This window comes from Podarcis bocagei (assembly GCF_964188305.1).
Source record: "Podarcis bocagei genome assembly, chromosome: 10".
Taxonomy (NCBI): Eukaryota; Metazoa; Chordata; class Lepidosauria; order Squamata; family Lacertidae; genus Podarcis; species Podarcis bocagei.
Genome location: NC_138135.1, coordinates 74,747,896 through 74,759,954, shown reverse-complemented (window position 1 = coordinate 74,759,954; position 12,059 = coordinate 74,747,896). Strand labels below are relative to the sequence as shown.

At 40.8% G+C, this 12,059-nt stretch overlaps 1 protein-coding gene across 5 annotated transcripts in view; it reads left to right on the top strand.

Moving 5' to 3' along the window:
* The window catches only part of CACNA2D1 (calcium voltage-gated channel auxiliary subunit alpha2delta 1), a 366,139-nt gene that overhangs the window by 217,836 nt on the left and 136,244 nt on the right, over window positions 1–12,059 (top strand). For all 5 annotated transcript variants that reach the window (XM_081210645.1, XM_081210644.1, XM_081210643.1 and 2 more), the window contains exon 6: window positions 1,990–2,119. In XM_081210645.1, coding sequence (XP_081066771.1) covers window positions 1,990–2,119 — 130 coding nt within the window. The remainder of the gene's footprint in view (window positions 1–1,989; window positions 2,120–12,059) is intronic.

Sequence of the window (12,059 nt, the reverse complement as noted above, 5' to 3'; positions counted from 1 at the left end):
TGTCAAAAGCACAACCCAGGTTTGCATGCCAATGAATATCTTTCTGATATTCTGCATCCTAGCAGAATATCAAATTTGTTTACATGCCGCACGTTTCAGACAGTGCGATCTGGGTATGAAGGTAAAGCCCAGCCACAGAAAGAAAGGTCCCGTGAATTGTTTTGTGTGTCTTATGAAAGAACAGGGTGGATACAATGGAGATGTGGATTTATTATGACAGGGGTTGTTTAACATAGTATTAAGTATATACATACAATGGGTGAAATGGCCCTAAAGCAGAGGTGGGGGTCCTGTGGCCCTCCAGCTGTTTTTGGACTACAAATCCCATCATGTGGCTGGGGCTGATGGGAATCAGAGTCCAACAAATATCTAAATGGACCATAAGTTCCCCATACCTGCTCTAAAATGTGGTCAAGATTAAGCAACCACATATGGTAGGCCACATGCTGAGAAATGTTCCTTAGTTGCTATTTTATAAAAGACAAAGAAGGGCATGTTACGGTTGGTAAATGGCTGCTTTCCTTCTGGATGCTACACAAAGGGAAATATAAGTTGATAGTTTTAAGTATTGCTCTTTGCATAGTTTAATGGGAGCATAGGTAGTGTTACTGTTGGTATTTATTTTGGGGAAACAAATGAGTGTACAAGGATATTTATCAAAGGGATGCATGTGTGACACATCCTCTCACTTCAACAGTGGGAGTGTCTCTCACAAAATCCTCTCCAGCAAACTTGCAGGAAAACTCTGTGAGCTTTAGCTCCTCTCATGGGCCTGTCTAGCAAGATGTGTGGGGTATAAATAGTAAAATTATCACTATGGAATGGGAAGTCCCTATTTTCATCAGAGAAATGTTGGAGGGTATCATCTACCCTGAACAAAGTTCAGTGACTAAGGTGGTGGAGTCCTGAGATTGTAGAAAGCCTGTACCACTTTTCAGACACCTTTTTTCAGGTGTGTGTGTGTGGATAAACAATTCTTTAATGCTCTTCCACACAGGCAGTCTCACTCATTCAGTCTGCATCACTTCTCCCCATCCTGCCAGTTCTCAGTTTGTAGCAGCATTGTGAGCAGAGAACAGTGATGGGTTGCTCTTCAGCCTTGTTGGTTTCTTTCTGTAGTATATGTGCAGAACAGATATGCACAGTTCTACGTATGCAACAGAATGAAGTTAGCTGGTTTGGAGTAGGGTTGCATAATTTATTTATTAATTTAGAGCATTTGTACCCCAGTCTTCGGCCGCCGGAAAAGGTTCCTGGAATGTCTTACATGAAATCAAAACAAGGCGCTCCCTACCCACAGGCTTTCATTCAGATAAACAAACAAACAAACAAACAAACAAACAAACAAACAGATACACAACACACAAGGAAAGAGGGGCTAGGAGGGAAGAGGAAAGTAAAACTCAAAACTCAGGCACAAATTTCTAGACAGTTGTCCCTATTATTGACCAACCGGCATAGTTCAGAGGCAGGATGTTCCTGATGGAGCTGGACCGCCAGCAAAGCAGATCCAATGAGCCCTGTTTCCTGTCTCTCCCACTGAGGCAACCTGATAAAATGGCTGCCTCCCAGGGACAGTTGAGGGGAGAGGATGCATGATGGAGCTGGCCTGTCGCAGCAGTGAACTCTGCTTCTTCTCTCTGACTATACCACTTTGCAGGTTCAGCTGGTGGATCACATTTTGAACGCTTACATTTTAAAAGGGCATGCTCATAGAAATCTAGTATAGGTGGCTACCTTTCAACTTGCAAGGATCTTTTTACGCAGGAAAACATTCAAAAATTGCATCCCTCACCGAAGGGACACATTGAGCGGGGTTAGACTAGCTGAGCCTCACGGTCCCTTCCAACCCTCCAGTTCCACCAGTCTATGATCCTAAGTGATGCTAATGAGTTGCTTGTGGAGGACAGCCCTTGGACCCCTCCATGTATTTGTGTGAATAATGTTTGCCGTATGCTTTAATATTTCCCTCCTTTTTTTCTGGAAAAGTCTGGAAGAAACGAGAGTGAAACTGGTAGTCAGAGAATCAAACCGGTGTTTGAGGAAGATCCCATCTTTGGTCGGCAAACATCCTACCAGAATGCAGCGGTCCACATACCTACGGATATATATGAAGGCTGTAAGTAGTGCATCAATTTCCAAAGTTCTGTGCTCCTCATTCATGAAGGGTATATAGCCCTAATTTGTTTATGACTTGTCTTTATTTGGGCTCTCCTCTCCCCTCGCCTCATGAGCTAACCCCATCGCACGTGTCAGGGATGAAGCCAGTGTGATGTGGCTTTTAATTTGATTAGCAGTGGTCCTCCTCAGGGATTCAACATGCACACTGTGCAAGAGCAGCAGTAGTGACTATGGGATAGGAAGCAGATGTAGAGCCTTGCAGGTAGAGCTGGTATGTAATGTTTATTCCTGAAGAGTTTGAAAGAGTATTTTTAACAAAATGGCAGCAGTGGAAATAATGGCACTGTGGCACAGAAGAATTGCCTGGGCTAATGTTAAAATGCTTCTTCTAAAGTAGGTATGTGAAAGGGACAGAAGCTGCCCTGTGTATCTGAAGGTACATGGAATCTACCCCTCTTTGAAGAGCAAGATTGTGCTTTCCTGTATTCAGACACCTACCTTTCCCACCTTGCAGACCTGCTTTATGTTCACCTACTGTGCTACAGTTTCAGTGAGGTTTCCATGCATGAACTGAAACACATGGGCACGATTCACACTTCCTTTATTTTAGGCTTCTGGCAGATTAGGCATTATGTGGACATAGGCAGGTGTCATAGGGAGTGCTGGTCATGTGTTCCAGGAAGCTGTGCAAGACGCACAAGCCTACATTCCCCATTGTGGGAATGGAAGAAGGTGAGATTTAGCTTTGCTGTAATGAAGAGGGCAAAATTAGAAGGGGGAGTGGCCATTCCAGATTTAAATTTGCATTTGGTAGAGCATAAAACTCTTAATCTCAGAGCTGTGAGTTCAAGCTCCACGTTGGGAAAAAGATTCTTTCCAAGCTTCTGCTAACTAGGTGGTCCAAGGTAAGGCTTGTACCACTGTACAAAGCAACATGTCGCCTCTTTCTGCAGCATTTTAAAAGCATGTTTACACTGTTAATGAATGAAATAAAAGAGAGCAGCAGCATTCCCTGGGCCACCTCATAAGTAGTGCTGTTGTACCTTCATAATTCTTAAAAATATATATTTAATTTATGTTTCTCTTTGCTTTTTTATTTTATTTTCTTGAATCATCCTAAAAAATCCACCAGGGAACAGGATGAATGGTAATCCATCCCCATGTGGGAAAAGGGACAGAATGCAGTTGGACAAATGTGCCCATCCCTACTTATAGGGATGGAACATGGGAATTTTGGGATTAATTTAGGAAAACGTTCTTTGCAGCCTAGTCAACTGTAGCTTCAGTTCATTCTGATCTGAGTTAAATAAAGAAGGGCAGATACGATATTTTAATCAATGGTGATTGGGTGATAAAAGAGCAACAATAAATAGGCTTTCATCATGCTCAGCAGCACATTGGAGAAATAAATCCACCACTACTTACAAATTAGACATTTTTTAATTAGGAATGATCCAATAACATTATACAATTTGAATGTATCTTAATTAATAACCTGAAGAAAGCATTGCTGATGCATATACGGTAAATAAAAACAGGTCAGCTTATTTATTTATTTATTTATTTACTTACTTACTTAGATAATTTATATCCCACACCTCCAACATAAGATTTATGTTCCCATGATGGCTAACAAGATGAATAAGGAACAAAAGTAAACCTTTAAATAATAATAAAAAGTTCAGACTAATACAGTAAATTAAAACAAGCATTATCAGTTGCTGCCAATTTAAATAGCTGGCAAAATTGAACTGAGTCAAGGAATGAGTATGTTAAGGTAAAGGAAAAGCGACCTCTGACCATTAGGTCCAGTCGTGACCGACTCTGGGGTTGCGGCGCTCATCTCGCTTTATTGGCCGAGGGAGCTGGCATACAGCTTCCAAGTCATGTGGCCAGCAGGACTGAGCTGCTTGAGTATGTTAGCAGTTCTTAAAAGCTCATAGAATCATAGAATCATAGAGTTGGAAGAGACCACAAGGGCCATCGAGTCCAACCCCCTGCCAAGCAGGAAACACCACCAGAGCACTCCTGACATATGGTTGTCAAGCCTCTGCTCAAAGACCTCCAAAGTAGGAGACTCCACCACACTCCTTGGCAGCAAATTCCACTGTCGAACATTTCTTACTGTCAGGAAGTTCTTCCTAATGTTTAGGTGGAATCTTCTTTCTTGTAGTTTGGATCCATTGCTCCGTGTCCGCTTCTCTGGAGCAGCAGAAAACAACCTTTCTCCCTCCTCTATGTGACATCCTTTTATATATTTGAACATGGCTATCATATCACCCCTTAACCTCCTCTTCTCCAGGCTAAACATGCCCAGCTCCCTTAACCGTTCCTCATAAGGCATCGTTTCCAGGCCTTTGACCATTTTGGTTGCCCTCTTCTGGACACGTTCCAGTTTGTCAGTGTCCTTCTTGAATTGTGGTGCCCAGAACTGGACACAGTACTCCAGGTGAGGTCTGACCAGAGCAGAATACAGTGGCACTATTACTTCCCTTGATCTAGATGCTATACTCCTATTGATGAGGCCCAGAATTGCATTGGCTTTTTTAGCTGCCGCGTCACACTGTTGGCTCATGTCAAGTTTGTGGTCAACCAAGACTCCTAGATCCTTTTCACATGTACTGCTCTCAAGCCAGGTGTCACCCATCTTGTATTTGTGCCTCTCATTTTTTTTGCCCAAGTGCAATACTTTACATTTCTCCCTGTTAAAATTCATCTTGTTTGTTTTGGCCCAGTTTTCTAATCTGTCAAGGTCGTTTTGAAGTGTGATCCTGTCCTCTGGGGTGTTAGCCACCCCTCCCAGTTTAGTGTCATCTGCAAATTTGATCAGGATGCCCTTGAGTCCATCATCCAAGTCGTTGATAAAGATGTTGAATAAGACCGGGCCCAAGACAGAACCCTGTGGCACCCCACTAGTCACTCTTCTCCAGGATGAAGAGGAACCATTGATGAGCACCCTTTGGGTTCGGTCAGTCAGCCAGTTACAAATCCACTGAGTGGTAGCATAGTGAAGACCGCATTTTACCAGCATCTTTACAAGAATATCATGGGGCACCTTGTCAAATGCCTTACTGAAATCAAGGTAGGCTATATCCACTGAGTTCCCTTCATCTACCAGGCTTGTAATTCTGTCAAAAAACGAGATCAGGTTAGTCTGACATGACTTATTTTTCAGAAATCCATGCTGACTATTGGTGATCACAGCATTCCTTTCTAGGTGCTCACAGACTGTTTTCTTAATGATCTGCTCCAGAATCTTCCCTGGTATTGATGTCAGACTGGCTGGGCGGTAATTATTTGGGTCCTCTCTTTTCCCCTTTTTGAAAATAGGGACAACATTTGCCCTCATCCTATTAGCAGTTTTCAAATGTGGAAAAGTGGGCATTAAATTTACAATGAAATATCTCCAGGGGAAAATGGAGCACTTTTTTTTTTTTAATATAGAATGATGTCTTTATTGCATGAAAATATAAAAAATGCTTAAAATATTTCTGTTGGAATTGTGGGGGAAAGAAAGAAGGCGATTTTGTCCATTGCTGTTGGACCTGTGAGAAGGTTAAAAACTATTGGAAGAAAACGTTAAGAAAGCTGTTGCCGTCACCCCGGAAGAAAGGCCTTTAGAAAATCCTCAATGCCTTGGTGTCCAAAGATTGACAAAGAATGTTCTGCATGATAGTTAGAGCCAAAAGTACTGAAAATACTTTCAAACATGTGCATTAAGAGGATAAGACATAATGTTATGGAACAGAACTGTTACAATAACATAGAAGCAGCACACAATGAAAATCTTTCCGAAGAAGGGTGTGGCTATGTATATAGTACTGTATTAAAATGAACAACAATATATTGTAGAAATTCCATCCCCATTGTTATACAGATGGACAACTCCTCTTTCTCTGCCATTTTTCTATATTTTTACTTGTTTATGTTAGGTGTTATATATCTATTTACTGGCATTCTTCTCAAAAAAAAAGCAAACCAAAATTTTAAAAAGGCCTACTGACCCACTAAATAATTACTCTACCCATTTAGATATGTGTGAATAGGGCAAGTGGCACAGCTGCCCTAGTTACCCAAAATGACTGTTGCGGATGCAAGCTAACTATTATGCAAATAAAAAAACATAAGGAATAAACATGATGCTCTGCTTCACATAAAAATGATGTCAGAAGTAGGAAAATAAGGAACCTCGCTCCATCCCACCCCTGAAATTTAGCGCTGCTCATTTTAATTCTGCAATCTTCCAGCTCCACTGAAATCGTATCACTGAATCAGAGACCCTAGTTTGACTGGAATTTATTTAAAATGCACATCCGTTGCTTTGTGTCTGCACCTGTAAGTGACAAATGAGTGGAGATGGAAATGTCAGCAGGATTGAGCAGAGGAAAAGTTGTGTGCAACTTGTGGTTTGTCGTGCAGCCTGTCAAAATGACACAGATTTGGAGGATTACTCTAGGATTCTGACTTTAATAATGTAAAAGTGCACTATAATTGAAGGAGTATGGTGGAAACAGCATCTTATTTCAGATAACTCTCATTTCAGCTAAACTGTTATGAGAAATCCTGTCATTTCTGGAGGGCTAATTTATGCATTTTTGCTGGTGCCCCTTTGAAACATGACTCACTGGCAAAATCTGATTTTAAAATTTAGTATTGCCTTTCTATGGTTGGGGTATACTTTTTATGTAATGGGCATATAATGTTATTATATGAAAAATAAACGTATTCCCATACCATACTCATTTACCATGAGCCTGGATGAAATTACCCTCCCAGACACAATTTGGACAAGGACATCACCATAGCTGAGGCATGGAACATGGTTTCCATGTGTGAGATTCCAAACTCCGTCACCACTTACTGGATTTAAAATATTGTGGTCAGGAAGAAGCCTTTGGCTGAGACTGGGCAGATCTACTGTCAATGTAGGTGAGCCCAGTTCTACTCTGCAGCTTTTGACGTTCCAGATGAAGGACCCAATCCCAGGGTCAGCTGTGTGGTGTGGAGTTGCTTCTAGTTTATGCAGTCAGCTGATGTGGACAAGGTGGTGGTGGCTATATGTCCAGCCACAGGTGATGACCCATGTCCCTTTTGGCCTATTAAATCTAGCAGAGGAAGGTTGATTGGTTGGTTCCAGAGCATAGTTAACGCTTCATTCTATGGGGTTGGTCCCTGCTGCCTTGAAAGAGCAAGAAAAAAAAGAAAAATATTGCCCATTAGAGCTTTGGGTTTGAACCTAGTAATTAAGTCAAAGGAAACCTTGTTCACAATAGTACATCAAAAGCCTGGTCGAAAAGCACATTTGGTACATTTTCAAGAACTATTCCCATGAATGCAATAAGAAAGATTTACTTCAAGAAGAATCTCTTCTATTAAAGAAAGATGTTTGTGAATGAATTCAGTGCTATATCGGTCTAGAACTATATCAAGTGTCAAGAGGATATTAAAGTTTCCTAGCTTTTTTATAAATATTTTAAAGGAGTAATAAAACTGCATGCACCATTTTTTGTGAAACTATTTAGTTCTGCTCATGGAGGATATAAAAACTTAGGGACCTGGGTTTTTGTCCATACAAAAAACGGCTTCTTACAGAGATACCTCTGTGTACTTAAACCTCCTAGCATTCACTTTACTTCAAAGGTTTTCCCATATAAAACTAATAAATTTTGCTGCTGCTGCTTCCTTCTCTGTTAATCTCCAATGCCTGTTGTATTAGTTATTTGAACTGGACCTAAAAATCAAGCCTGTGTTTGGGAACTCTATGCTACAGAAGCTTAAAATTCTGTGTTCAGGAAGTCCAGATTCTGCATCTAATGAAGGATGAACGTTAATGTCCTTGTGTTTGCTTATTGCAGCTAAAACCAACAAGGAGGCTCTTGTCTTCTCACCTTGAAATGCCTCTCATGTCATAGGGTTTTAATTTAGAGGCATATTATAATGTCTGCAAAACCGGAATCCTGTAATTATAAAAAAAATTATACATCAAATAGGAGTATCCTGAGGGGCTTCCATATAATTACTTTGATTTAATGACCAAGCAATTGAAAAAGTGGCCTTCAAAATGAACTGGCTGCTTCACCATGCTTAAATACCAAATATGTTTGCAAAGGAAAATAAGCCATGATGCAGACCTTTCTAGTCTGGTTATATCCTCTAATATTTTTTGCTTTCATTCTTGTCTGTTTTTCTGTCTGTTTCATTATACTATAACCATTTGGGCAGGGCCTGTGTTGTTTTCTTAATTTTTTTTACAACACCTAGAAAAATTAAGACATTGCATAAATAATTAATCATTGTTTCTAATGCTAATAAGTATCAAACATTACATATGCAATGTAAATTATTAAAATTTACCAATTAATCATTGGTTTAATGGGAAGACTTTGATTTTGGCTACCCTCTTCTAATATCATCTTTGTGGAGTGTTCTCCCCAGGAAGGCAGTCCTGTTGCCGCCATGTTCAGCTTTTAGGCTCCAGACTTGGAGTTTCCTGTTTGTCCAGGATTTGGGTTGCTAACTTGGGTCATACAGTATTATGAATTCTGGACTGTGGTGTTCATCTTTTAGTGAGCTGTGGGTAGGAGTCATCCTTTTTATTATTATTTGGGAATGAGCACTTTATGGAATTTTGTTGTGTTGAGTTGTATCGAATTAAGCTGTCTTGTCCCTGCGGCCACAGTACCCCCCATTTTCTCCTCTCCCCCTGTACCTCAGTGCCCCCAGTGCATGTTATTGGGCAAATTGCTTTGCAAAAATGTGTTTATTATGCAAAAGTGCATGTTCATATTGAGGGAAATTCACATTAAAATGCTGCGGAGTTTTCATGAGGACACTGAAATAAACCAACAAACTGTCGAAAATGTGGGGAACTGAATTTACATTTGGAATAATGAAAAACTGAAATTGATCAATTTACTTGTCCCTACTCCTCTGTAACATTATTCAAAATGGCTGGAATGAGTTTTACCACACCTGTAGTACCACTGAAAATGAACTTGTAGCTGATATTATTATGCATCGTATAGTACTAGGAAGAACAGAGGTTGGAGGAACAAGACATGTTTTAATTTTAATGAATTTTAATGAATTATCCAAGGACTGGCTAGATGATGAGGAGTGGTGGGAGGTACCAGCTGGGGAACCCCAAGGGAAGCCCCAGAGGAGGAAGGCTCAGAGCCTGGGGATTGGTGGTGGGACACTGAGGAGTGGTCAGAGGGAGAAGGGGTGGGGGAGGAATGGTTGGGTGCTGAAGAAGCAACAGCCTTTAGTGAGCAAGGAGAGCCTGTGACAGAGAGCAGCTCAGACTCAGAGGGTGTTGGGGGGGGGTAGAGGCTGCAGAAGAATCCCAGGAGTCTGCCCACCCTACTGCAACAAACTCGCCTCCCCACTTGACTCCAAGGACATGCAGGGCAATGTGAAGGGCGGAACAGAGGCTACAGGTGCCCAAACATAGTTTGAGAAACATCTGGCAGAGAAGGAGATCTAAAAGAAGTAGAAGGTGAGGACTGCAAGTCCTGGCAACTGCTCTATAGGACCAAGTTCTGTTGGGAGGCATTACTGAACTGTATGCTCTTTTCTTGAATAGAGAATTAACTACATTGCCAAACTCTGTGTCTTGTGTGCTGACCTGCATCTGAACCAGCTCTGACAAAAGTATTTAAATGTGGCCATGGTGGCAGCCTCTGAAGATGATGCTGGGCAGATGTGAAGCCCAAAGCTTAAACTGAAGTTTATGTGTTGCCCTGTTTTGGCAAGTCCATTAACCACAATTAAGATTAAGTTCAGTTTGCTCTTGTTAACCTAAGACAGAAGTGAATTTTTCCAATCTACTCACAGCCATGCTGGAGATGGCAAGGGAGAGGGAGATCGTGAGACCTGCTGTGGCTCGTCTTTCTAATCCTTAAACTTCAGTTTAGTGTTACAGCTGAACTATCCCATTGTTTAGACTGGTTCAAAATTAGTGAAACTGGTTTAAGCAAATAGAATCTTAAGTTAAGTAATATTATTTGATGTCATTAAGAAGTAAACCTGAAATGTTTGGACCCTCGTATTATTCTCTCACATCTGCAGCAGATTTTAACTGACCTGAGCATTGATGCTGGCAAATTAGATTGAGCTGGGGGTGAGTGAAAATTACTCAGAACATTATGAATGCCTCTTTTTTATTATTACAACATGGCTGCCTGCACTAAGAGTAATTAGTGCCTAATTTCCCATGAGTAGTTGCTCTGCAATCTAGCAGGGAGCCTATGGGGAACTGTCACTTGTGAGCAATCTACATTTGTCACCCTTGCTTTAAAGCCAGGGAAAAAAATCTGCCTGTATCCCTGATATGACACATTCCCCTCCTTCAAATTTAAAGGATATGGTCTAATAGTTAATCCCTTGAAGCATCCTACTGACAGTTGAACAACAGACAATAACTGATCACAGACCAAAAATGTGATCAGAATTAAAGGGACAGACCCACTTGTGCATGTTAAGTATATTCAGTATCCTTTTAGGGCCATCTCTCTGCCCCTCTGCCTCCCCTTCTCCCTCCCAGCTGGAAATTAGTGATGTGCTGAATATTTTATTTTGGCAATAAAAGAGGACAATTTTTGTGGAGAGAGGGTCAGTGACATAGCTGTCTTTCCACCCAACAATGCCCTGGGAATAGCACTTCATTATGATATAGAATCATTCCCACCTTTTCTTCTTCCAAGGACCTCAGGGCAGTTTCCAAATATGACTCGCAGGTTGTCTCCAGTATGGGGACTCCTTAGTCTCCCCAGCGGCTGGCATCATGTGACTTTTCCCGTATGTCTGCAATTCACCCTTACTAGAACATTGTGGTTGTGTGCATCACAGAATAGGGATAATCTAGCCATGGTGATTTTTGCATTGGTAACCTCAAAACTTGATTATTTTAGTGTGCTCCCTGCAGGGCTACCCTGAGGCCTGGTTCCACAGTTGCAACTGGTGCAAAATAATGCAGATTGCTGGTTAGCAGACTTGTTCACTGCTTAGAGACTATTGCAATTAAGTGGTATATAAATCATTGAAATAAAGTAAACATTGGTATAATGTTCCGTTAATAGTAAAAGAAATAAATAAGCATACAGAACCCCCCCCTCACGTGCAGACTCATGAAAAGGCAAGTGTAATGAAAGGGAAAACATGATATAGAGACCTTGTTTCTCTCAGCTCGTGGTAGATGTGCTTGGTTGGCTCCCTGTGATGGGTATAAAAAGTGACAGACCATCCAGAGTTTGAAAGAAAGAAGATAATGAAATACCAAATTAGAATAGCCTCCGAAACAGGCCTGACAGAAGCAAATGGACAAGAAGTTGCATAGACCTTAGCAGGACCTGGGTATGGTGGCAGAAAGAGGCTAATGTACGAAGGCAATTTATTTTCTAGTTATTCTGCTGTATGCCTTTTGTTTCTAAAGAGGTGGTTCAAGAATGCCAGACCAAAATTTTTTTAGGAGCCAGCAAGATTTTCAAGGAAGCAGATATGTCATCCTTTCCTCTGCTTTCAGGCCTGACATTTGATGCTCAGTGACAGCTGAACACCTGGATTCTTCAACTTCTGCCCAATACTTGAATATAGGTGGTCTCCATTAGTATCTGCAGCTCTCTCTATCCATGGCAACTTAAAACAACATTTTAAAGCAAAAACTATTTTATTTATTATTTTTTTAAATTAAAAAACAATTTCTCTCTGAATTTTTTATTTTCTGAAACTTTATTTCCATCTGGTTGTATTTTACAGAATGTTAGTGTTCATACCAGAAAGAGGCAGATTTTGCTCTCTCTCTTCCATTTCTTTTAAAAATAAATCTTATATACATCAGTAACTTAACTCTGTAAAATCTGATGCAAAGCATACCAATCATTTCACACATTTCATTTTTCCACTGTTGAAAATAGAGAAGTGCTTGGAATAACCCATTC